Source organism: Gossypium hirsutum, chromosome A13, assembly GCF_007990345.1.
Source record: "Gossypium hirsutum isolate 1008001.06 chromosome A13, Gossypium_hirsutum_v2.1, whole genome shotgun sequence".
In the NCBI taxonomy this organism is placed as follows: Eukaryota; Viridiplantae; Streptophyta; class Magnoliopsida; order Malvales; family Malvaceae; genus Gossypium; species Gossypium hirsutum.
In genome coordinates this window covers 110751988-110774972 of record NC_053436.1, presented here as the reverse complement: position 1 = coordinate 110774972, position 22985 = coordinate 110751988, and the positions used below count along the sequence as shown (strand labels likewise).

The following is a 22985-nucleotide window of genomic DNA, read 5'->3' as shown; positions in this document are numbered from 1 at the left end:
ATAATAATAGTAATAGTAATAATAATAATTAGGGGTGAGACTTCAATCGAATCGAGTGAACAAATTTTGAATTAATTAAATTCACGAGTCATATTTTATCATCCTAATTCAGATTGAAAAAATTTCAAATCGAATCGAGTGAAATGAAATTCGAGATGAGTCGGATAGAATGAAATTTTCAAGTTAAATTAAAAAAATAAACATGTCAAAGAAAAATATTGTTACAGTATAATTAAATCTATGTTAGAGCAAGTAAATTTGAAATCATATATATATTTGAATTTTTTTCAAAACAAAAAAAAATAAAGTACTTGACTAGATAAATTCGAACCATTAATTAGGTCCCAAAAATATTATTTTAGAAAATTTTTAAAATTTTTGAAAATTTTATAAACATTTTGAATTTTTGAAAATGATTTTGATTTTTTTCTATATATTTTTTGTTGAGAGAGACTAGATTGCTTATTTTCAAAATTAACAATGACAAAAAATATATTTACATTAATCTGTCATTTAAAATTTTTAAGTTATTCGAATTGTGAAATTCAACTCAACTCGAATTCGAAAATTAAATTAAGTTATTCAAATTAACTCACATAATTTAAATAATTCAATTTGATTAACTTAAAATTCAAAATTATTTTTAAAAATTTCAAATCAAATCGATTTTTATTTGCCTATTATTAACAATAACCCATGGTGGAGTTGATTAATTGGAATCCTCCAAGTGTTTGTTCATTTATTGCTTAGCGTTCCCTTTACGTAAGGCATCCCATTCTCTCCTTTATTTCTTCCAGTGATTCCATGTCCACACACTTCTTCAAATGTTTTAATTGAGTACTCAATTATCATGTTTTGAAATTTAATATCAAATTTAAAGTTTAAATCCATATTTTAGAGCTAAATCGAACAAGCTTAAGACGTTTTCAGTTCATCTATAGTTATTTTGTTTTTTGTAATTTGTAAATTTAATCCTTATAATCTTATTTTAAAAATTTTAATCCATATACTTTTCAAATTATTCAATTTTAATCTCTATATTTATTTAAAATTTGAAAATTTATCCCTAACACAAGCAAAACAATTAAATCAATTCTATTAATTTTCGTTGTTAGCCTTGTATCGTGTAAGTTATGGATTTAATCCATATTCTCTAACTTGTTCATTATTAGCCCCTATTTATTTTAAATTTTAAAATTCCATTCCTGTCTTAAAAAACAATCATTGCAATCATTAGTTGATTTTTTCGCAAGTACTATTTAAAAATAGCAAGCTAACATGACATTATATATATAGTAATATATTTTTTTTCGCATCAGATATTAGAAATAGAAATACTTAATAGGCAAAATTACCATGAAAGCATTTTTGCTGCGAGTTGGATTACATTTTGTTCCTACTAAAAGAATGGACAAATTAATTTTTATACATTATATTAAAGAGCAAACTGATCATTTTATTAAAAATTACATCCATTTATACTATTTAAAATTAGTCTTGTATGTTAACATGAATTACACGTGGTATACCACAGCAACCGTTTGGTTACCGTCAGTGACAATAATTATTAACAGTAGGAATTGATTAACTTTTTAACAGATAAAATACAATTTAAATTTTAATAGATACATTTACTAATTCAATGAATTAAATGGCTAACATTTAGTCAGAATAAAATTTCAAAATTTGAAAAAAATTTAAAAATAATTAAATTAAAATATAATTATAATACAAAAATTAATAGTATATTTTAAACCAAAGATTGATTACTCGTACAGGTGTCGTTATTAAACTGAACGACCAAAAAGCCTCCGGCACACGGACTTGAAGGGGAAAGATTCGTCCGAATTTTAATGCACTCCTCACGTCCGTATCTCCGGAAACTTCTTTAGTGTGCCTTTTCACCATTTATATATAATTCGTTTTGCCATTTTAAATTCTATTAAAAAAATAAAAAAAAACAAATAAAAAGAAAATCGTTGCATAAACCAAACAAAGGTGGGATTCAAAAGACTCGATTCTTCGATCGTTTAATTCTTCATTTGTTCGAAGGTAATAAATTCATCGATTTTAAATTTTAAATTAATTTATTGCTTTGTTATTTAATCATTTATATATATATTCGTAATTCGATCCGCAATTCTTGGTTGGGGATTAGTTTTATTTTTAATTATTGTAATGTAAATCATGTTTGTTGAATTTGATAATTGGCTTTGTTTATGATGATGAATAGGCTTGGCTCTAAATATAAATCCATTAGCTTAATTGCTTATAGGTGGATTAACTGTTTATTTGATTTTTTTAATTAATAACAAATTTTATGAAAAAAATGAAAAATTCAATTGAAAGTTAAATACAATAAGCAGAAACAATTTGTAAATAATTTTTTTATCTGTCGTTAATGAAGTTTTTAAATCAAGAGCCTTATACATTAGCATCTTTTCTATTTTAACAAGGGAAAGCAATTCCGAAGGATTCTGTAGATTTTAAATTTTTGATTAAATTGTTATATAAAAGACTAAATCGAAGCTGTTTTTCCGGATTATAATTACGGAAAAATATGAATATTATCAGATAATTTATCACTTTTTTTATATAATGCTTAGAACTAGTCATATTACCTCTTTAACTTAAAATTTGATCCGACTAGTTAGATTTGAACTTAGTTGTGAAGGTTGGATATAAGTAAGCAATATAGGAACTTACATTTTCCTCAAGATTTATATGGATTTTGAGGGTCCTTTCAAGGGATGTATTGTACCGTTATCCCGATATACATCGTGCATGGGTATCAGGTGCGAGTTCATCATGAAAAATAAGGAGTTTAATTAAAATGGGTTCGAATTGTTATTGTTCTTTTAGGAAAATGATAATATGATATAGTATTATTTTGCACTGGAAATACTTTGAAATATAACTTCATTATGCACTTAAGCCTTGTATTAAAAATAAATAAATAAACTAATATTTCCAGTGATTTAGTTTTTTAAGCACGTTAGATAATACATAACTAAATCTAAATGATAGAATTTTTTCAATGAAAAACTTTAGAAAATAATAAGTAGATAAGGATGTAGATTTTTTTTCCATTTATTTTATTTTATTTCATTTAATACTTTTAAAATTTTGAAAATTACATTTATCAAAACAGTCAAAAAAAATTATCCCTTAATTTGAAGAAATTTTATAATTTTAATTCAGTACTGAGTTGTATATTTTGTTTATATTTCCAGATGTCGTACACTAAGAGGTCAAGGTATTCAAGTTCTCCTTCCCCAAACAAGCGATACACCCGGTCTGTGTCAAGATCCTTGTCGAGCTCAAGGAGTCGGTCCCGGTATTTTTAATTTTTCTAGTCCTGCCTTTCATGCTGTTTATTGTGTTTATATTTGTTTCGCAAAAGGTTGATATATATGTTTTCCCCTATTGTTCTTTTTTCGATTTGTAGGAGTAAGAGTAGGAGTGCTGAAAGTGATGTTGAAAATCCCGGGAACAGTTTGTATGTTACTGGCTTGTCACCTCGGATCACCAAGAGGGAGTTGGAAAAGCATTTTGCAAGCGAGGGAAATGTATGGGTGAATGCAACTTTTGTTTCATGGATTGTTCGAACTCTAAGAACTTATGTTTGTTTGAATGACTTATGTAATATCAGGTTTGCATATATGGTTAAGTGGTAATCTCGTTTCAATTATATAGGTGATCGATGTTCACCTTGTGGTTGATCCAAGGACAAGGGACTCTCGGGGATTTGGGTTTGTTACGATGGCTACCAACAAAGAAGCTGATCGTTGCATTAAGTACTTGGATGGTTCTGTTCTTGAGGGACGTGTCATTACAGTTGAGAAGGTAAAAGTTTTCTTGTGTTGATTATAGCCTGCTTCGATAATTGTTTTGTGTTTGCTCCTTCAAATATTGCATAATGATATATGAATGGTCGGTTCCTAAGAGTTCTTGAAAGTTGTTTTGCTTCTTTCCACTTGAAGTTTTTTGTGGCAGCAGCAGGTTTAGTTGTGTGAAGCAGCTCTTCAACAAATTCCAAAAGTAAATCAAACACAACATCAAGAATCAGACTTTTAGGGTTGTATGCCCGGAATTTCTCTCTTTATTTAGCTTTATGTCTCCCTGTCTTTGTTTTGATTTACAGTTTCATACTTATTCCGGAAAAAACCTGGCTGTCTTTCAGCTTGTTTTGTTTGTGGACAGTTAGGTAATTTTAGAATCTTACGTTTCGAGTTTTGTTTTTTGCAGGCTAGGAGGCGGAGGGGGAGAACCCCTACACCGGGAAGGTATTTGGGGTTGAGAACTATTCGTGGTATGGTTCCTTTCTATCGATTTTGTTATCTTCGATCCAACCAGAAAATGTGTTAATACTATTCTTCTCTGCATACAGAGCGTCATCGTTCACCGAGTTTCTCACCCTGTCGAACCCCTAGCTATTCTCCTTATTCAAGCAGCCGAAGCCCGTCATCTTGTTATTCATCTGATAGGAGTAGGAGTAGGAGCAGGTCTTACTCCCCTCAGTATAGGTCTTATTCACGTGCTCATTCCCGGTTTAGTAGATCACCTGATGACCGCTATTATAGAAAGAATTATCGTTACTGTTCCTACTCACCTGAAGATCGATACTATCGAAGGCGTGATCGGTCCTACTCACCTTATGATCGTTATTATCGTAGACGGGACTGTTCTTACTCTCCCGATGATAGATACTATAGAAGGCGTGATAGGTTTTACTCTCCTGATGATCGTTACCACTGCAGACGGGATCGTTCTTACTCTCCTGAGGACCGATACTATAGAAGGCGGGACCGTTCTTACTCTCCTGAGGATCGACACTATAGAAGGCGGGAACGTTCTTACTCACCTGATGATCGGTACTATAGAATTTCACGTGATAGGTCATACTCACCATATGACTCTAGATATAGAAGACACCATTATCGTTCTGCTTCTCGAAGCCTTAAACCTCCTCGATCAAGGAGAGCTTCGAGGAGAAGCTGCTCGTATAGTGTCAGCTCTAAACGAAGTACCAGTTTGAGGAGGAGCTGCTCATGCAGCACTTCCTCAGTAGGGAGGAGGTCAAGGAGCTACTCGCTAAGCGTTTCTCCACCACCTAGGAGAAGTTCGAGGAGTCTGAGGCAGGACGGTTCTAACAAAAGCTACTCTAGAAGAAGTGGAAGTCCAGCTCTGAGATCTATGTCGAGGTCGGTCTCTCCTAGATCGAATTCTTCATCTTGAAAAATGGCAGAGGATTTAGATTCTACTTTTACTATGAATGCACTATAATACTAGTAGTTTCAGGAGTAGTTGTTTACCTTGTTAATGGCCTTGTGCCCTATAAATCTAGTACATCTTATGAAACCGACCTTTTTTTTTCTTTTTTAAATAATGTTCAATATTGGTTTTAGACGTAGTTTTGAACATTTATATTGCCGATGACAGCATAAACTGAACAAATTAAATTTAGTATCAAACTTAAAGAAATATATTGAGAATATTAATTAAAGATTTTTTAGGATATTTTTTATAATCTTTAATCTTTAAGTTGACATTATCAAATGTCAACACTGTTAAAAATTATCCAAAATAATTAAATAAATATCAAACAGTTATTTATGATTAATAAAAATAATTAAATTTTAGTATACGACGAAGGAGAGTAAGAGCGCTAATAGTAGAATAGTTGTGCATTTAACAATATTTACGTGCTCGTCTTACTTTGCGCTATGCTCACAAAGTGTGATAAGGTTGGCCGTGAGCTCGAGTTCAACTCAATACTCATAGCTCAATTGAATATTATTATCTGAGCTCAAGTTTAAAATAAAATCAAACTATTTAAGTCTGTTTACACGATTAGTATACTTAGATGTATACTTTTCCCCGGGAACAACTGAATCAGACTCGTAAACTGTTTGACACATAGTCTCGGATCATTTAATAGTTCAAATTGCTCAAACTCAACTCGATTGAATTCAAACTATTTTTTTTGGTTGAATTTACTAGTTTGGTTGAATTTAATCATGATCTACAAAACTCTATCAAATAAATAAATAAATAAATATATACACTAACATCTTCTACCAAATATATATGTGTACATGGATTAGGCATATATATACACATACACCTTTCAAGGAGTGAATTCCGCTTACTAAAATTAAAATTTTAATACTCTACTAAAGTTCCACAAACTAGTAAAGGCAATTCAGTAAAACACATTACTTTGTTTATTACATTTAAAGGTGAAATCGAGATGCATGGTTTCTCGCTTATTTTTTGTTTTTACTAAGCCATATGGTTTTGGAATGCAAATCCTATTACTCATTCTTATATATATATATGCTTTTCATTATCATAAAACTAGAACCTGATTGCCAAAATAGATTGGGTCGGAATTACGGCACGCGGCATTCCTCGATATTCCAAATTTCCTTAGCATACTGGGCTATAGTCCGATCGCTGCTGAACTTGCCGCTGCCAGCAGTGCTTAGTATAGACATCTTTAGCCACTTCTTGCGATCCCTGAAGGAGCAATAACACGCGACATATAACGTTTTAGTAAACATGTTATTATCGTTCATGAAAGTCAGGACATTCAGATTTAAAAAGTAAAGTTTAGGACTTACTTGTAAGCTTCATCTACTCGGGCTTGAGCATCCATGTAATCTGGGAAATCATGACCGACGAGGAAATAATCACCTCGACCGTAACCCGAGTTACCTTCTAGAGAATCGAGAAGTGGATTGTAGTCATAACTTCCAAATGCTCCCCTTCTTATGAACTGCTTGGCCTCTTCAAACCGAGGATCGGGTTTGAACTGTTGGGTGAGTTAGAAATAACATTAACCAATGGTAAAGAAACAATTAAACAAATTCAGTATCTCAAAGGAAGTTGCACTTTACATAATTAACAAGACGCTCATATCGATTTTAATGGCACCAATCACTGAGGCTGCTAATTTCAGTTGAAGGCACCGACTCTAAGTTCACAAAGTTGCAATAATAATTTGAGTTCTTACCAATCCATTCTCTCTGTCCTTCCGCAACTGAGGGACTTCATCAGCTCTTGCACCGAAAAGGAAGAAATTCTCCTCCCCTATTTCTTCGCGGATTTCAACATTAGCCCCATCAAGTGTTCCTATTATGAGGCAGCCATTTAGAGCAAATTTCATGTTGCTTGTCCCACTAGCCTCCATGCCCGCAGTACTAATATGCTGGGAAAGCTCACTTCCGGGAATAAGCATTTCAGCTACGGACACATTGTAGTTTGGAACAAATACGACCTGAAAATTTTTTATCAGTACGAAACATAATGTTTTGTAGGATGAACCCGACATAGTTTGAAGACATTTACCAAATATTCTACCCAGTGGTAAAAATTTAAGAACATTATATAAGGAATATCATACAATTGAAGCCTTGGACCTAAGGAATTAAATACCAATTAAGCAATTGTAACTGCACCGATGCTTCAACCTTATCACCGGATATATCAAAGTTTTCAAAATTTCACGTGTAAACTTTCAATTTCATTTCAAGCGAGTTAACTTACGTCAATTCCACTGGTTGCTTTGCTAAATAACAATGCATATGATACGAAATTATTAAGTAGGGCAACGGGTTTCTGATCGAGAAAAACAGGAAAAAGGACTTTCAAACCTACAACAATAAAAGATCTCAAAAAGCCGAAAGTACCGAGTCAAAAGTAATTAATTTACCTTCAAATAGCTATTGACTTCAGGATCATTGTTGACTACAGCACCAACATCATTCACCAATTTGACTATACGTTTAGCATTTGTATATGTGGCAAATGCTTTCCCTCCAATCATAATGGTGCGGGAAGTTGTATTTTTCCGCTGCTCAGGACTCATCTCCTACCATAAATTTGTTTCATGAAAATAAATCAGAGCAAATTATTTCATAACTGACTTTGAGTTGATATAAACATTAAAGAACCAAAAAATCAAATATCTAAATCAATGTGATGAATGAAAAGGGACATATGAAAGCTCATAGAGGGTGAAGCAATTCATTTGAGTTCTTAAGTAGGTAGGTTTAATCTTAAGTTGTTTTAGCTGCATGATTTGATTAATATAAAACCGTGATGTTAAAAACAGCATTCAGATTGAAAGATTATGCACACACACAACAGCAATAACAGTTAAAATACCGATAATAATGATGATGATTTTCAAATTTGGTAGAGAAAAAGTATTATACTGGTTGAAAATTAAATGCCAGTACACAGAACTCCATTAAGCAAACAAATTGCCAAGAACGATCAGTATGATTTGATACCTTTAACTTCTTGTACCTATAGATCGCACCCAAAATGTTCAGCAGCTGTCTCTTGTATTCATGAATACGCTTAACTTGTATGTCGAATAAACTGTTTGGATCGATGCTTTCTCCTGTTACACGCAGTATGTATTGCGCCAAACGTTGTTTGTTAGCCATCTTAGCAGACGCCCATTCATCTTGAAAATCAACATTATCGGCAAACTGTTGGGGAAGCATAAGTTCAGTATGCAACATTACTGCAATTATAGTTTTGAAAGAATAAAAGAAAGCATACTCCAGAGAATTATTCTGATACATACTTCTCGAAGACCAGAAAGCAGGTCAAGATTGGTCACCCATTGGTCAGTTTTTAACCACTTGGTGATTATGTTACTGAGCTCTGGACTGCAAAACCGAAGCCATCGACGAGGAGTAATTCCATTAGTCTTGTTTTGGAACTTGGTGGGCCATATAGAAATGTAATCTGCAAACAACTCAGCCTTTAAGATGTCACTGTGCAGCTGGGCTACACCATTCACCTGAAAAGAGGTCAACAGAACAAGCTCAAAAGTAGTGCTTTTCGCTACAATTTTACGAGCCTCGATGATTTTTGTAGAATGATTTACTTACTGTATGTGCAGATACCACACATAAGTTCGCCATCCTCACAACAGGTTTTTGGGGATTATGATCCAAGACGCGCATGGTAGGAAGCTTATGCTCAAGGTCAGGACGGGTGGCATTGATCATTGCAAGAAACTGAAAAAAACTTAAATTTTGCAATTAGAAGACTCTAATGAATAGAAAGTAAAAGACAAGCGAATTACCCTTTTGTCAATTTCTTCTATGATTTCCATGTGGCGAGGAAGAAGCTTCCACATTACAGATTGTGACCACTTCTCAAGTGCTTCAGGAAGGACAGTATGATTCGTATATGCAATTGTCCTGGTTCAGTTATTTACAATTAATAATGTCAAAAAAAGAAAACAATGGCAATACATGCCATAAAGCAACATGGGCTACTATAAAACCCTCTTAGAAAACAGAACTACGCACCTTGTTGTTACATCCCAAGCCTCATCCCACCCAAGTCCTTCATCATCTATTAGCAAGCGCATCAGTTCAGGAATTGCAAGCGTAGGATGAGTATCATTCAGTTGTACAGCTACCTTGCTGGGAAATTCAGACCATTTCCATGAGCCCTTTCCACTTCTTCTCTCCTTGAATCTGAGAATAATGTCCTGTAATAATCCAACATTGAGATTTGAGACCAATATGATAAATTTTAGCAGGAAAAATAAAACAACCATGACACTGTTGAATTGGGAGAAAATTATGTAATTATAAATATAACTATCATTGGAATTGTCACTACCACTTAAAATGGAATTGATGAAAACTGAAAATTGGATTGGCATTCTTCATTGCAGAAAAGAGGTGTGATTTCGTCTATAGAATTCAAATACACTTAAAACTTTCAGATTTGAGCAGAAAACTCTACATGGAATGATGGTCAAGATTATTCTTGAATACAGATCATTTCATACTTAAATTCTATAAAGCATGCAGTAGTTTTTACATGCAATAGACCTCTATCATATATTATTTAAAATTGTTCCTTCTCTTTCAAAAGCTAAATTGTACACAAGTAAATAGATTTTGGGGTAAAGAATATGGGAGAATTTCCCTTTTTATGCAACCAACCCATGCAAGAAATAATGGCAAGTCCTCAAGCATATAACAATTCACTACACAAAAGGAGGCCAGTAACAAGAAAAAATCCAATAGAAGAATGAAAGAACCAGGAATCTTATAGAAGGGAAGCAATAATGGTATCAACTAACCTGCAATGATGCACTGCAGAGGAAAAATTGTTGTTTCAGACGTAAAAGCTTCCCATCTTCAGTAGCATCTCCAGGATATAGAACAGCACATATCTGCATGCGAAAAGTTCATAGACCATAAGTGCCAAGAAACATGCAGTGAGATAGGTACATGAAATGTAGACAAAATTTTTCAGAAGCTTATATATACTATTCAACTGAATAAATTCAGAACCTTGGAGATTAGTATCATTTTGTGCCCAGAAACCAACAATTTCATTAATCAAATTTATCTTTCATAATTAGCATAGTTGATTCGTTCTGCAATATGAAGGCTTTCAAGACCAGCTTCTCATTAATGGTATTGATAATCACCTGTTGAGCTCTTGAATGAAGCTGTGCAGCAGATTCATATTGTCCATCATTAAACTGAAAAAGATTGAAATCCTCAGCACGAGCTTTTGCTTCCCAGAGGCGAAGGCTTATTGTATTCTTGGTTTTATATCCTGGAATTGGAACATCATAAGCCAGAGCTTGCACTACCTCTCCTCCAACCCATTTTCGACTGCAATGCATTTAAATCATATAACATAAATTAAGAATGAAATAGAAGCAGTTAGAAATGACATTCAGACCAAAAAACATCAGCATAATACAATACTAAGCCTTCTAGTTGTTTCCTTTGCTACTTGCTTTTGCTTCCAAAAGCTGAATGGAAAAGTGCATTGGAAACAACCATGATAATGAGGAGTTAAGAACTAAATTGATCATTTTCTAATTGAAAACGAACTAAATAACTTTGCAACTTTTGAGTAAGTTTAAAACAAATACCAGCAAAGAAATAACCAAAAAGGGCATATTATGCCTTTGATTATAACACTTACGACCCATCTGGATTAATCTCAACACTTCCAAAGAATCTGACAGGAAACACTATATCATGCCTAACAACCTCCCAGGGACTAAACTTCTGCAAAAATTCCCAATCAAAACAGAAAATCAGGGTATATTCCAGGGACTATGCTGCAACTTCAAGGTGGAATAAGCTGAACCAACCTCAAGCCAATCTTCCGCAATTTCCTCTTGTCCTTGTTTTGTTACCAGCTGTTTGAAAAGCCCATATTTGTACCTTAAACCATATCCCCAAGCAGGCAAATTCAACGTTGCCATAGAATCGAGAAAACAAGAAGCAAGCCTTCCCAAACCACCATTTCCAAGTGCAGCATCTTTCTCCTACAAAATTTTTAGTCATCAAATTAATGCACATTCAAAACTAGGCATTCAAAAAAGAAAAAAAAAATGGCGGTGCTACAACAAAATAGGCTTCTATCAATTATCCTCACATAAATTATTTGATATGAAAATAACATCATGCATCTTATTAGTAAAAGAAATCACAAATACAGCTATTAAAAATATTTTTACAAATTAAAATAAGAAGTAATTAAACCAAAAAAAAAATTAAAGGATTTACGAATTACCTGCTCAGCAATCTCTTCGAGTTCATGTCCTAACTTATTCAAAGCCTCAGAGTAAGCATTTTGAATGTCGAGATTCCCAATTGCATTAGTTAAAGCTCGTCCTTGAAGATATTCCATTGATAAGTAATAAGTTTGTTTCGGATCAACTTTATGATAGTGAACGAAAGTTTCGTTCCATTGCTTCACACACACACACAAAAAAAAAAAAAGCACAAAAACTTCCATAATCAGCTAACAAACTTTCACACATAAACCGAATCAAAGACACAAAACAAAAAACAACGAAACCGTTAAATACCTTGACGAGACGATCGCGAACACTCTCAGCCGTAGCGAAGAAAGCTTGTTCTGGCTCAAACTTGAACGGCGAGAAATGAGGACTGAACTGCGCATGGTAATTGATATTCGATGCGATTTCCGATGGCTGTTCGCTTAACGGATTCGCAACCGCCGGTACTTTCTCCGTCGCAGATTTACCGTTTTCCGCCATTTTTTCCAAATCTGCCTAACAAAAACAACAATAATACACTGAAAAAAAAGCCAAAAATTTGAGTGAATGTAAAAGAGTGTAGTGTATCAACTGCCAACTCACTATCAAAATCTTTTTTTATATACTTTTTTGAATCGAAAGTTCCAAAAATTTAACAAAGCAAGTGGCAAAATGAAGATATTTTTTTGAGGGAATATGCGAAAGAACTGAGATATTTTTAAAGCAAAAAAAATAGATTTTTGAAAAAGAAAAAGAAATCAAAGAGAAAATGAGGATGATTTTGAAAGAAAGGAAAAGAAAAGAAATTTTGGAGAGAATTTGGAAAAAAAAAAAAGTTTGTTTGTTTTCGTTTTTTGGTTTGTGAGATGACGTGGACAAAGCCATGTTCGTTAGCTTGGAAAGGCGGGGACACGTGGCCGGATTTAAGGGAAAGCGCGCTCAACGAGATACTTAACCGACGGATCTGAGAATAGAATGGGCCAACATCACGGATTTCATGTCTTTTCTTGAATTTTTTCGAGATTATTTGGGATAAAATTTTTTTTATTATTATTTTACTTTACTAAATATTTATATTTATACTACTTATAAAATAGATGACACAATTAACCGAACACTTTAATTAAAAATGATAAAATTTTATACATAAAATTATTAAACTAACACTAATTAAAAAGTTATAAAATGATAATTAAAATATTTAAATTTTATTTAAATTATTAAATTATTTAAAAAATTTTGTTTAAATTATTATTAAATAACAACGCAATAATGACACTAAGATATATTTAAAACTCGTAGATTAAATTTGATGATTTGTGACTTAAGATTTGAAATTTAAGGATCAAATTAAAATATGAATAAACTACATTTAAAGTCACTAAATTATTAGTAAGTATATTTTTTTGTATTTAACTTTAAAAAGTTACAAAGTGATCACTGAACTATTCAGAAGTCTTTATTTAAGTCACTGTTGTTACGTTTCTTTTTCTTTTCTTTTCTTTATTTAAGTCACTGTTGTTACGTTTCCTTTTCTTTTCTTTTTTTTTTTAAATTTGGTCAGTGAGCTCCAAACGTTAATTCGACGATTGGTATGATGGATCAACACCCATCGACGAGTAAAAGAACATATATTAAATCCAAGTTGATCTGACGATTAGTGGAGATAGGAGAAAAAATTATTTGGATTTTGGTTTGTAAATTGTGATGTTCAAAGTTGTTTCATAAAAAAAATAAATGATTGAAGAGAAGGGGAATTAGAGCTTTCAATTGGTGCTGGCAATGCGAATAGAGAAGGCTATACAACAATGATTTTAGCAGCCTAGTGACTTAAATGAAAATTTTCAAATAGTTTAGTGACAATTTTATATCTTTTTGAAGTTGAATGACCAAAATGTAAAATTACTAATAGTTTAGGGACTTTGGCAGCAGTTTACCCTTAAAATATTTGTGATAGCTTGGGGATATTCGATGGAATTAACCTGATACAAGTGTTGCGAACCTCATCGTTGTAGCCGTCGTGTAAATGCTATTAATCTCATAAAATGACCCAATTATCCCTTCTTTTATCCAGAAGTATTGAATTATGCTCGTAAATTTGACAAAAGTGTAGGGATAAATTTGGTAAATTAAAAAACTGTTCAATCTTCTGATATGATCTTATTATCACCTTGAACTATTAGACAAAGTTAAACTTTCTCCGATCATAATTATCATACGATAAGACTCAAACTATTCCTCGATCGTTGGATTGGGTTTCAAACAATGGTTCGTAAACGGTATCAAGAAGCCAAAACAGGTAAATCTCAATGACAAATATTAAACAAATTCATTCAATTTTCACCTCAATTGATTGTATTCAACCTGTTCGATGAAATGCCTAAACGAAACTACTTTTTCTCAAAAACCCCAGGTTTCCAATTGTTAAAATCAATAGACGCAGACAAGTATCTAAAAAAGATAGGATTAGGCAAAGAAGATCATTACTTTTGGAAGCAAGTCGGGAAGGCATTGCTATGCACCTACACGCTCTTTGGCGTTGCATGGCTTTACAACGAAACGTCGCCGCTAGGGTGGTGGACGTTGAAGCCTAGACCAAAAGAAGAAAGGGAATTAGCCCATTTATATGAGCGGCGAGAGTTTCCGTACCCCGGTGATGCTGAGGCTATGGAAGAGTTCGTTGCTAAGGGAGGCATGATTGGAACTACGATTGGGCCGAAAGGGATAATAGAAACCGATAAAGATTCGGTTAATTATCAGAAAGAGATGCAGAACAAGAAGTTCGAACAGGAAGCGATGAAGCTTTGGCTTAGGATGAGGAATGAAGTTATTTCAGAGCTTCAAGAGAAAGGGTATGATGTTGAGTGAGTGATTTTTTCAGCTATGGTGATTCTATTGTTAAGGGTCAAATTTCGTTATTAGTCCTTATTATGAATAAGTTGTGGATTGTGGATTTAATTTTTGTACTTTTCAGTTAGTCTTTGTTTTTATGTGTTAATTATCCTTTAGTGTAATTGGTACCCCTTCATGTATGATGCAATTGAACCAAGCTCAAAAGCTCGAGTTAGACTTGAAATTCGAGACTCAAAGCTTGGCTCAAGCTTTCGTGTTTGAAGCTTGAGCTAAATTTGATATCATATATATTATTAATTTTCATAACATATGTTTATTCATAGCAATGCCTAACATAAATTACAAACCATCATTGTTCACAGCACCTTTTACAAACAGAGCTTTTCTTAACCACCACAACAACCAATGGCAAGCTAGACCTTATTTCATACATTCAAACACTAGGGGATGGTAATAAAACTGATCCATGTTACTTGAACTCTAATATAAATATCGGGTTTCCACCTAAACAGTAGGGTTCTAATGACAATGTGATTGAGCACACTCATTTACATACATTATACAAAAGATCTATAAATAGAGTACAAGTTGCTTACTCTTGAGGTTTCTTCTCCTTATTGTATGTCAATCCAAACCCTAACGGAAACAAAGGGTCATATGAATTTTGTCCGGGATTCATTGGAAGCTGGTCCTTGCTTCTAAACCATGTCATCGGTAATCGACCCTCAAATTCAAAATCTCCAAATACAACATCCGTGACTCCCCTCCCTTCAGTTCCAGGCAACCAAGCAGCGATGAAAGCATCAACTTTTTCCAAAACCTGAGGTTCTAAAACCAAGGGTCTTCCAGATATCAAGATGGCCAACGTGGGGATTTTTTCGGCAACGGAACTGATTATATCACTTCCATTAAAAGGGATTACAAGCTCTTTGTTGTCGCCTAAAGTTTCGGCATAAGGTGGTTCACCTACAACTACAATGGAAAAAGAGTACTGCCCTGCTAAGGTGTTTGTTGAGGGGCATTCATCATAGATCACCTCTGTTTTGTCTCCTGCAGATTCTCTAATGGCATCCAAGATGGTGGTGCCTAAATTATAAAAGAAAACCCATCAATCCAAATGCCTACATGAACTCAGGAATAAGTCCCATCTCTCTCGTTGCAGCAAAGTTATTGGTTATTAGATGTCTATGCATGCATTTTGTTGATAAATGGTATGGTTCTATAAATAAGTGATCGGTTAATTGACTTTCAGAAACAATAGAGAAGCAAAAAAACAGATAAGAAGAAAGGAAACTCGATATATATCCACTTACCAATTGTTATTCTACCACTGCCTCCAAACCAGGTACTGGTCCAACCACCGCACTGGTACCCGAGATTGTCAGCGTGTGAGCCAGCAACAAGAATTCTTTTAGCAGTTCGGTCTAATGGAAGAAACGGATTTTCAGGGTTCTTTCCGTTTTTTAATAGAACCAAGGATTTGCGAACTGCTTCACGAGCTAGTTCCCTGTGTAGCTGCAGGAAAATCAGAATATCAGGACCATCCTTTCAACAGTATAAAATCAACAAGGACTTTGGTTGCCTTTGAAACATTTACCTAATAAAAAGTAGCAAACATGTTTCTCCTAACAAGCAAACATACCGAGTCTCGGAAACTCGGCCGCTTACTGTTGAACTAATTGCAATAAATTCTTGGAAAAATGTTGGAAAAAAAATTTCCTTCAAAACCATGTTCCAAAAGTTCAGTTATCAGATGCTAAATTCTGCAATATTTACCTTGCAGCCAACTATATCCAGCAGAGATCTATCGGAGAAGGGATATTCGAAAAGACCGGAAACAAATTTCACTCTCAATATTCGTTCAACGGCATCATCTATCCTGGACATCAGTACTTCCCCAGATTCAACCAGAAACGTCAAATCATCCATGAACTGTTTATATCTGAGAGGCACCATTACCTGCACATTTTCTCAATCAAGGAATGAAGAAATGAACAAAAGAAAGATTTATTGTAGAATTCGAGAAACATTCTATACCATGTCGATACCAGCATTAACAGCAGTAGAAATACAATAACGATAGTTTGAGCCTCGAGGTTCAGTGAGTCGATCGAGTGCTTCCCAGTCGGAAATTACAAAACCCTGAACAGAACATTCCCCCGAAGTTACATATGCTACATAAAGCATTTGATGGAACGCCTTACTATAATAGGCATTTCACAGTACACCTATAGGCCATTTCGGATGAAAAGAATACAGGGATCCAAACCTTGAAACCTAGTTTATCTTTTAGAATTTCTGTCAAGAGGAAACGATCAGCATGAAGTTGACGTCCGTTCCAACTGGAATATGATGCCATAATGGTGGAAACCCCCTGAGAAATACAGTCCAGATATGGTGCCATATGAATGCTCTCTAAATCATCATATGATAATATGGTATTCCCTTCATTTATACCCTTTTCAGTGCCTCCATCTCCAACAAAATGCTTCGCACATGCAATGACATTGTTTCTGGAATCAAGCAAACTTGATGATGAGAGATTGAAACAAGTTTCTAACGAGGTATACCTGTATATGGTTATTGATAGTTGATACAGAATCCAACACGAATATATCTACCTGCCAGCTACAAAAGGGTAGCCTTTCGGGTAGTCCGCCGGTGGTTTTCCCTGCAAACCTGTAATAATGGAAGTCATTTTTCGAACAATGTTGGTGTCTTCACTATAACACTCAAAACATCTTCCCCATCTGGGATCCCTGCATACCTGTGATAATACACTAATGTCTCAAAATCTATATAATAGAAAATTTTATAATATATAAAAAGGATCTTAAACATGATTATGACATGAACACAACATGGACGTATGAATTATCAGGTCTAGTATCTCGGTAATTATTTGACTTGGTACAACACGGTAGAATCAAAGAACATTTGGCTAATTATTTTTACAGTACTTACAGCTACGCAGGGAGCAAAGTCATAGTGAATGCCAGTTGCCCTAACTTCAAGAGCAGTTGCAGCCCCAATTCTTTGAGCCAAATCTGCATCTCTATGATGAGCATATAATTTTCAATAATTAGAAGATACAACTACTGTATTTGAAATGATACTCCCATGAATCTTTTACTGTAAAAAGTTGGCTGAGGAAATGGAGAAGGCTAAATACAAGAGTTATGTTACTCTACCTCTTCATTTTGCTTAAAATATCCATATCCACACATAATTAGACTTGGATACGCGTTAAGATCCTTTATATACATAGAAAATTTTAAGCATATTTATGTTTGACACACTTATATCCAGCACTTGCCTCTGATTTTTAGCAACATAATACAAGAGTGCCTAGTTCTAGTCCAATTCCCTTTTTCCCTCTTTCTTAATACCTAGAAAAAAAAATGAGCATACTTGTGCTCAACACATACCTATATCCGGCACTTGCCCCCAAGGAGCCACCCCTTATTATAGGGGGAAACTTAGAAAAAAGAGCACTCCTATGTTGAACATATACATCTAGCACTCGCACTTGAGTTCAAGCAACACAAGGCTTTTGGGTAATTTCAACGAAATGTTTAAAAATACGAGCTTATCACGCGCAAGGGGAAATCTATTGATTTGCACAACACTGGACTTTGGGGTCCAATTCTCGTGTGCGCAAGCCCATCCTCTCAACTGACTCTATATTATAAGCAAAAGTCTAAAGTTTTAGAATAAGTGAGGTGGGATAAGTTCTTTTGAAACATCACTCATTTTTAGCACATAGTACCAGTCAAAAACTCTATATTTTTTTTCTCTCTAATGGACATGATGTAATATAGGGGAAAATTAATATCACAATATTCATTTATTTTCCTTCATCAACATTGGCATTGATCAAAGAAATATTAGAAATTACCATAAAAGACTTAAAATCAAAGAAGAAACAAACCTAGTAGCTCCAACTCCAACATTGTGAGGAAATATAGTGGCACCATAAACACTATTGTTACCATGAACTGCATCAATCCCATAAATAAGCGGTATCCCAAGCCGAGACTCAAGTGCTGCCTGCTGGAACTTATCCACCATATCAGCCCAATCAGCTGGCAATGCTTTCTCAAATGGCACACTTCCACCGGCACTCAGTATACTGCCTGCCAAAAATTTAAGGCTAATCAATGTTCTCTAGTTCTCAAAAATTATCAACAGACTGTTCGAGAAAATGCCTAAAAGAGGAAAAAAAAATAAAGGTACCTATGGAAAAGCTTTTGAGATCAGCAGGAGTGGCGACACTTCGCTCGATTTGGGTCATTTGACCGATCTTTTCTTGTAGAGTCATTCGAGAAAGAAGGTCTTTGACTCGATCCTCTATGGGTGCATTTGGGTTCTTGTAAGTGCAATCCATTAACCAAAATTGAATTGAACAGAGAAAATCTGAAGGATAAAGAAAATTCGAGCTCAACCCAGAATTTTAATTCGATTAAATCTCACTTCTAAAATTCAAGTTTTGATTCGAAATGATAATCAAATTGTTCGTAGCTCTTCTACTAGCTTGTTCCCTTAACCGGAGAAAAACAAAAATGGATAAATCAATACTTAATCCATGAGTTGACAACTTAGATTTCGATAGACACTTTAAAATTGTAATATATAATTATTTAAATATTTTAAAAAATTATTTAAAATCTTAAAAAATTTCATACGATAATTTTACATAAATCGAGTTCAAAGGACAAAGTTTATCGAAAAATTTAATACTAATATAGATAGAAAAAAAAATCCAAAGGCCACGAAAGAAGTCATCAAATTCAGGAACTAAATACGAATAAAACCAAATTTAAAATTTGGGGATAAGCTAAAATTTTTAATTAAAAAAAACTTTTGAACTAATTTTTTATTTTGTAAAAGTATTATCTAATAATATTTTTGTCTAAAAAGTGCTTCTTAAATGTAATGCTAAATACACCCTAATATTAAAATGTCATATACATATCTTAAATCATTAATTAGAGGTTAAATTTAGTAACTCTTATCTCATTTGGGCTTAAATTTTTTTTCTTCTTTAAATTAATCATTAAATTTAATAATTATTCGGCTTGAATTAGATAATTATTCTCACGTTAAAATTTAAATTTAACAATTATTCTCAAATTAAGATCTAAACTTTAAAGTTTTAGAAGAAATATCATAAACTAACTTTAAAAAAATCACTCAAATGCAAAAGCAATTACCAATTTTAAAAATTAATGACAAAAAAATTTAACCTAAATATAAAATAATTACCAAATTATTAATATAAAAAAAAAGCCGAAGTGGTTGCCAAGAAAAAGTCGAAAAAGTGGTTGAATCCAAACATGTGGCTACTAATCAGCAACAAGCATGTGGTGTGAGCTCATCATCCAACCCACTCACTCCACGTGTTATTTAATCAGAAAATTGATTTTAAACTTTCAAAAACATTTTGATTTAGTCCTTTATTTATCAAATTTGAAAATAAAATTCAATTGCTAACCTCGATACAATTAGGGATGTAAATAAGATTGGTATTCAAAAATTACTCTAACTCAATTTGATAATTATTAAGTCAAGTTTGAGTTCAAGCAATTGATCGAATTAACTTCAAGTTTAATAATATTTAACTCAAACGTTCATAAACTTTATCGGATTTTTCATTTTTAACATATATTTAAAATATTTTATATTATTAAATCACGTTATTTCTCATAACATATTATTAATCATATGCTTAAATATCGAGCCGAGTTTAAATTTAAATACATACAAACTTTATCGAGCTCAAGTACAAAACTTAGAATTAAACTTTAAATTCACCAATTAATAAAGCTAAATTATTAAAAGAATTCAAAATGTACTAATAATATAAATTTTTAAAGTATATTTTAATAAAATTATTACACATTATCAACAAAGAAAAAGAAACTTAAATTAAATACATTTTAAATTAATAAAGCTTTAGCATGTTTGACAAAAATTGATCGGATCAGTTAGATTAAAAATTAATCGAGGTATGAATTTAGAATGAGATAATAGATTAATTAATTTATAAGTCAATACAAATCAATAAAATTAATTTATTAATATATTTTATTTTTATAAATTTTTAACTATACATTTTATCAAACTATATAAACTAATTGAATCGATTCTAAAATTATTAAGACAAAGGGTTTAAGGCTTTAGATACTAAATACTCGAGTTCGAGTTTCACCGCTGTAAAAGTATATATATCTTTGACCTCACATGGGTAAATGCACGTATCTATCACATAAACGTCGACGTTTTGAAAAAGACAAAGGCATCTTCGACCGACTCCCATTAACCCCCCAAAAAAAATCCAAATCTAATTCCACATCTCACTCAAAAACACGCCATTTTCCTCTCCCTTTCTTCAAAAAAATGGAGAATCTATGGCGAGCGGCAACGGGTCAGGACCCGAATCCCGATGATTATAAAGGCGTCGAGTTCTGGACCAACCCGGAACGAGCCGGTTGGTTGACCAAACAAGGTGATTACATCAAGACTTGGCGACGCCGTTGGTTCATCTTGAAACAAGGCAAACTGTTATGGTTCAAGGATCCGGCTTCAGTCAGCCGCCGATCTTCTCCTCGCGGTGTTGTTTCAGTAGGATCTTGCCTTACCGTCAAAGGAGCTGAGGATATCGTCAATAAGGCATTCGCTTTTGAGCTCTCTACTCGAGATTCCACCATGTATTTCATCGCTGATACGGAGAAAGAGAAAGAGGATTGGATCAATTCGATCGGTCGATCTATTGTTCAACATTCGAGATCCGTTACTGATTCTGAGATCGTTGATTACGATAGCAAAAGCAGGTGATTTTTCTGAATTTTTTGCTCTCTTTTTTAATTTTAATTTTTCGTCTTTTTTTTTTAATATGTGCTGTAAATTTTGGCTTGTAGAAATAAAGACTAAAAATACTTGTGCCTGCTTTAATTTTATGCACTCTCCTTATATTTAAAAAAAAATTAATTTTGTGTTTTAGGAAAAATAGTAGTAAATTTCTCAATTTAATTGCAAGTTTAGGGTTAGTAATTATTATAACGAAGAACTTGGTATATAATTTCTTTTCACAATGAACAAGTTAAAAATACAAGTCTTATTACAAATCTTTTTCTTACATGGTTAATTGATTATCAAGTGAAAAAAGTTATTATTTCAAAATATTACATAGCTAATTTGACAAAAGAATTTTGAGACAGTTAACCTGATTAAATCCCTTAAAAATAAAAATGAAGTGATTAAATTTTAAATATACGAAGGCATAAAGAGTTAGGACTACTTTAAATGGGATTTACTTTTAGTGGGTAGCGTTTAGTTTTCTTATTTTCTCTCAGGTTATAATATCTAATTTTATCGTCACCGTTGTTGTTTTTACACTAACTGTAAATAAACGCACTAATACCTTTCGAGCAAGGAGTAAGTTTTAACCATCTAAGATTTAAGTGGGTAATGAACTTTTTTATTTAAAATGTGTTTGCTACTTGGGGTGTGTTGTTCTTCATTATCTTCACAATTTTGTTTTTGGGACACTATCAATGGTGTTTTACATTTGAATATATCATATTTCGTTCCTGGAAGAAGACTACTCTGTCGAATTATGTTTTTATAGAAGTAACTAATTGTGTTCTAGTTTTTATTCGTAATTGATTCGCATTCTTAGTAACATTGGTTGTACGTGTCCTTATTTGTTATTGGAAATTGCTATCTTCCTTACGATTTCCGAAAGGGTACTTACGTTCAAGGTTTTCAGAACCAGCCTGTATCGGTTTCTAAATCAATCGATTCATTACCTTTTTCCGAACAAATATCCCTATCAGTTCTCGGTTTAATCAGTCATCTAATTTAAACAACCTTGCATATGTTTTTTTAGAGAACACTAGCAATCTAATTTAGTAAAATTAAGAATCACATTAGCATAGAGTTTATTATAAGATTATTGAGTGAAACAAGCAGTTTACAAATATCATAGAAGGATTTCCACATGATTTTATCGGCAACAAGTACTTTTAGGATTATAAAAGTTGATTTACCAATTATAGCAGTAGAGAAATTAATTTTCAATATTTTAGGGAGTTTATCGGAAATATAGAATGAATTATAAAAATAGCATATCTAATAAATTAGAATTAAAATTAATTCAACACAATGTAATAAAATCAAAATCAAAATATATCTGGATATAGATCATAATAAATTTGGATATGATTTACACGTGATGGGACTTGAAACTAAAATACGATACTCGAACTCTAACAATTCAAAGTCCTAAAGTTTTAGGATTTGCCAAAATGGCAAAATGTTAACATTATTTGATCCTATAGATGAAGGATTTGTATGAACGAATCGAGTTAAAATAAGAGAACTAAATGTTGAGATTTTAAATGGAGCGATGTAAGGAGGGAGACTATTTTTTACATTGGAATTGTTAATTACAAGTAACTTGAAGATAAATGCTTCAATCCAACCAATGAAGTTAATCGAGTTCAAAGTTAAACAAGAAAATTAATTTCAATTTTTTAAAATTTCATCGGTATAT

General features: G+C 32.9%; 5 protein-coding genes across 5 annotated transcripts; 3 read left to right on the top strand and 2 right to left on the bottom strand.

Annotated features, from left to right (window-relative positions):
• The first annotated feature begins 1860 nt into the window (after positions 1-1860).
• LOC121212679 (serine/arginine-rich splicing factor SR45a) lies at positions 1861-5407 on the top strand. The gene is made up of 6 exons (XM_041085927.1): positions 1861-2052; positions 3234-3337; positions 3449-3569; positions 3697-3846; positions 4249-4312; positions 4391-5407. The coding sequence occupies exons 2-6, from the start codon at positions 3234-3236 to the stop codon at positions 5236-5238; spliced, it is 1287 nt and encodes a 428-aa protein (XP_040941861.1). The 5' UTR covers positions 1861-2052; the 3' UTR covers positions 5239-5407.
• A 741-nt stretch (positions 5408-6148) lies between these two features.
• Positions 6149-12443, bottom strand: LOC107943612 (alpha-glucan phosphorylase, H isozyme). The gene is made up of 16 exons (XM_016877386.2): positions 12179-12443; positions 11885-12091; positions 11587-11766; positions 11162-11338; positions 10990-11075; positions 10481-10670; positions 10127-10219; positions 9339-9523; positions 9110-9227; positions 8913-9041; positions 8603-8821; positions 8301-8504; positions 7718-7876; positions 7019-7282; positions 6627-6817; positions 6149-6522 (listed from the first exon to the last, which is right to left on the bottom strand). Exons 2-16 carry the CDS (start codon positions 12074-12076, stop codon positions 6396-6398), a joined length of 2514 nt encoding a protein of 837 aa, XP_016732875.2. The 5' UTR covers positions 12077-12091; positions 12179-12443; the 3' UTR covers positions 6149-6395.
• Positions 12444-13545: 1102 nt separating this feature from the next.
• Positions 13546-14734, top strand: LOC107943617 (uncharacterized). The gene is made up of 2 exons (XM_016877390.2): positions 13546-13874; positions 13989-14734. The coding sequence occupies exons 1-2, from the start codon at positions 13841-13843 to the stop codon at positions 14441-14443; spliced, it is 489 nt and encodes a 162-aa protein (XP_016732879.1). The 5' UTR covers positions 13546-13840; the 3' UTR covers positions 14444-14734.
• Positions 14717-19699, bottom strand: LOC107943616 (beta-glucosidase BoGH3B). Its single transcript, XM_041085926.1, has 9 exons — positions 18665-19699; positions 18360-18564; positions 17393-17483; positions 17050-17195; positions 16698-16941; positions 16466-16570; positions 16205-16387; positions 15742-15943; positions 14717-15514 (listed from the first exon to the last, which is right to left on the bottom strand). The coding sequence occupies exons 1-9, from the start codon at positions 18813-18815 to the stop codon at positions 15021-15023; spliced, it is 1821 nt and encodes a 606-aa protein (XP_040941860.1). The 5' UTR covers positions 18816-19699; the 3' UTR covers positions 14717-15020.
• A 989-nt stretch (positions 19700-20688) lies between these two features.
• On the top strand, positions 20689-21385 carry LOC107891959 (pleckstrin homology domain-containing protein 1). The gene has a single exon (XM_016816893.2). The coding sequence runs from the start codon at positions 20828-20830 to the stop codon at positions 21263-21265; it is 438 nt and encodes a 145-aa protein (XP_016672382.1). The 5' UTR covers positions 20689-20827; the 3' UTR covers positions 21266-21385.
• The last annotated feature ends 1600 nt before the right edge of the window (positions 21386-22985 follow it).

Bases quoted from the DNA above. Each gene is read 5' to 3' on its own strand.
- LOC107943616 (XM_041085926.1), bottom strand. From the start codon at position 18,815: ATGGATTGCACTTACAAGAACCCAAATGCACCCATAGAGGATCGAGTC. The intron at 16,942-17,049 runs GTAGATATATTC...GCTTGATTCCAG, and splicing joins TACCCTTTTGTAGCTGGCAG to AAACAATGTCATTGCATGTG. The intron at 15,944-16,204 runs GTAAATATTGCA...ATTTTCCTGCAG, and splicing joins TGGATATAGTTGGCTGCAAG to CTACACAGGGAACTAGCTCG.
- LOC121212679 (XM_041085927.1), top strand. From the start codon at position 3,234: ATGTCGTACACTAAGAGGTCAAGGTATTCAAGTTCTCCTTCCCCAAAC. The intron at 3,570-3,696 runs GTATGGGTGAAT...TCAATTATATAG, and splicing joins ATTTTGCAAGCGAGGGAAAT to GTGATCGATGTTCACCTTGT. The intron at 4,313-4,390 runs GTATGGTTCCTT...CTCTGCATACAG, and splicing joins GGGGTTGAGAACTATTCGTG to AGCGTCATCGTTCACCGAGT.
- LOC107891959 (XM_016816893.2), top strand. From the start codon at position 20,828: ATGGAGAATCTATGGCGAGCGGCAACGGGTCAGGACCCGAATCCCGAT.
- LOC107943612 (XM_016877386.2), bottom strand. From the start codon at position 12,076: ATGGCGGAAAACGGTAAATCTGCGACGGAGAAAGTACCGGCGGTTGCG. The intron at 9,042-9,109 runs GTAATTCGCTTG...AGTTTTTTTCAG, and splicing joins TAGAAGAAATTGACAAAAGG to TTTCTTGCAATGATCAATGC. The intron at 8,505-8,602 runs GTATGTATCAGA...CTTCCCCAACAG, and splicing joins TGCTTTCTGGTCTTCGAGAA to TTTGCCGATAATGTTGATTT.
- LOC107943617 (XM_016877390.2), top strand. From the start codon at position 13,841: ATGGTTCGTAAACGGTATCAAGAAGCCAAAACAG. The intron at 13,875-13,988 runs GTAAATCTCAAT...CAAAAACCCCAG, and splicing joins GTATCAAGAAGCCAAAACAG to GTTTCCAATTGTTAAAATCA.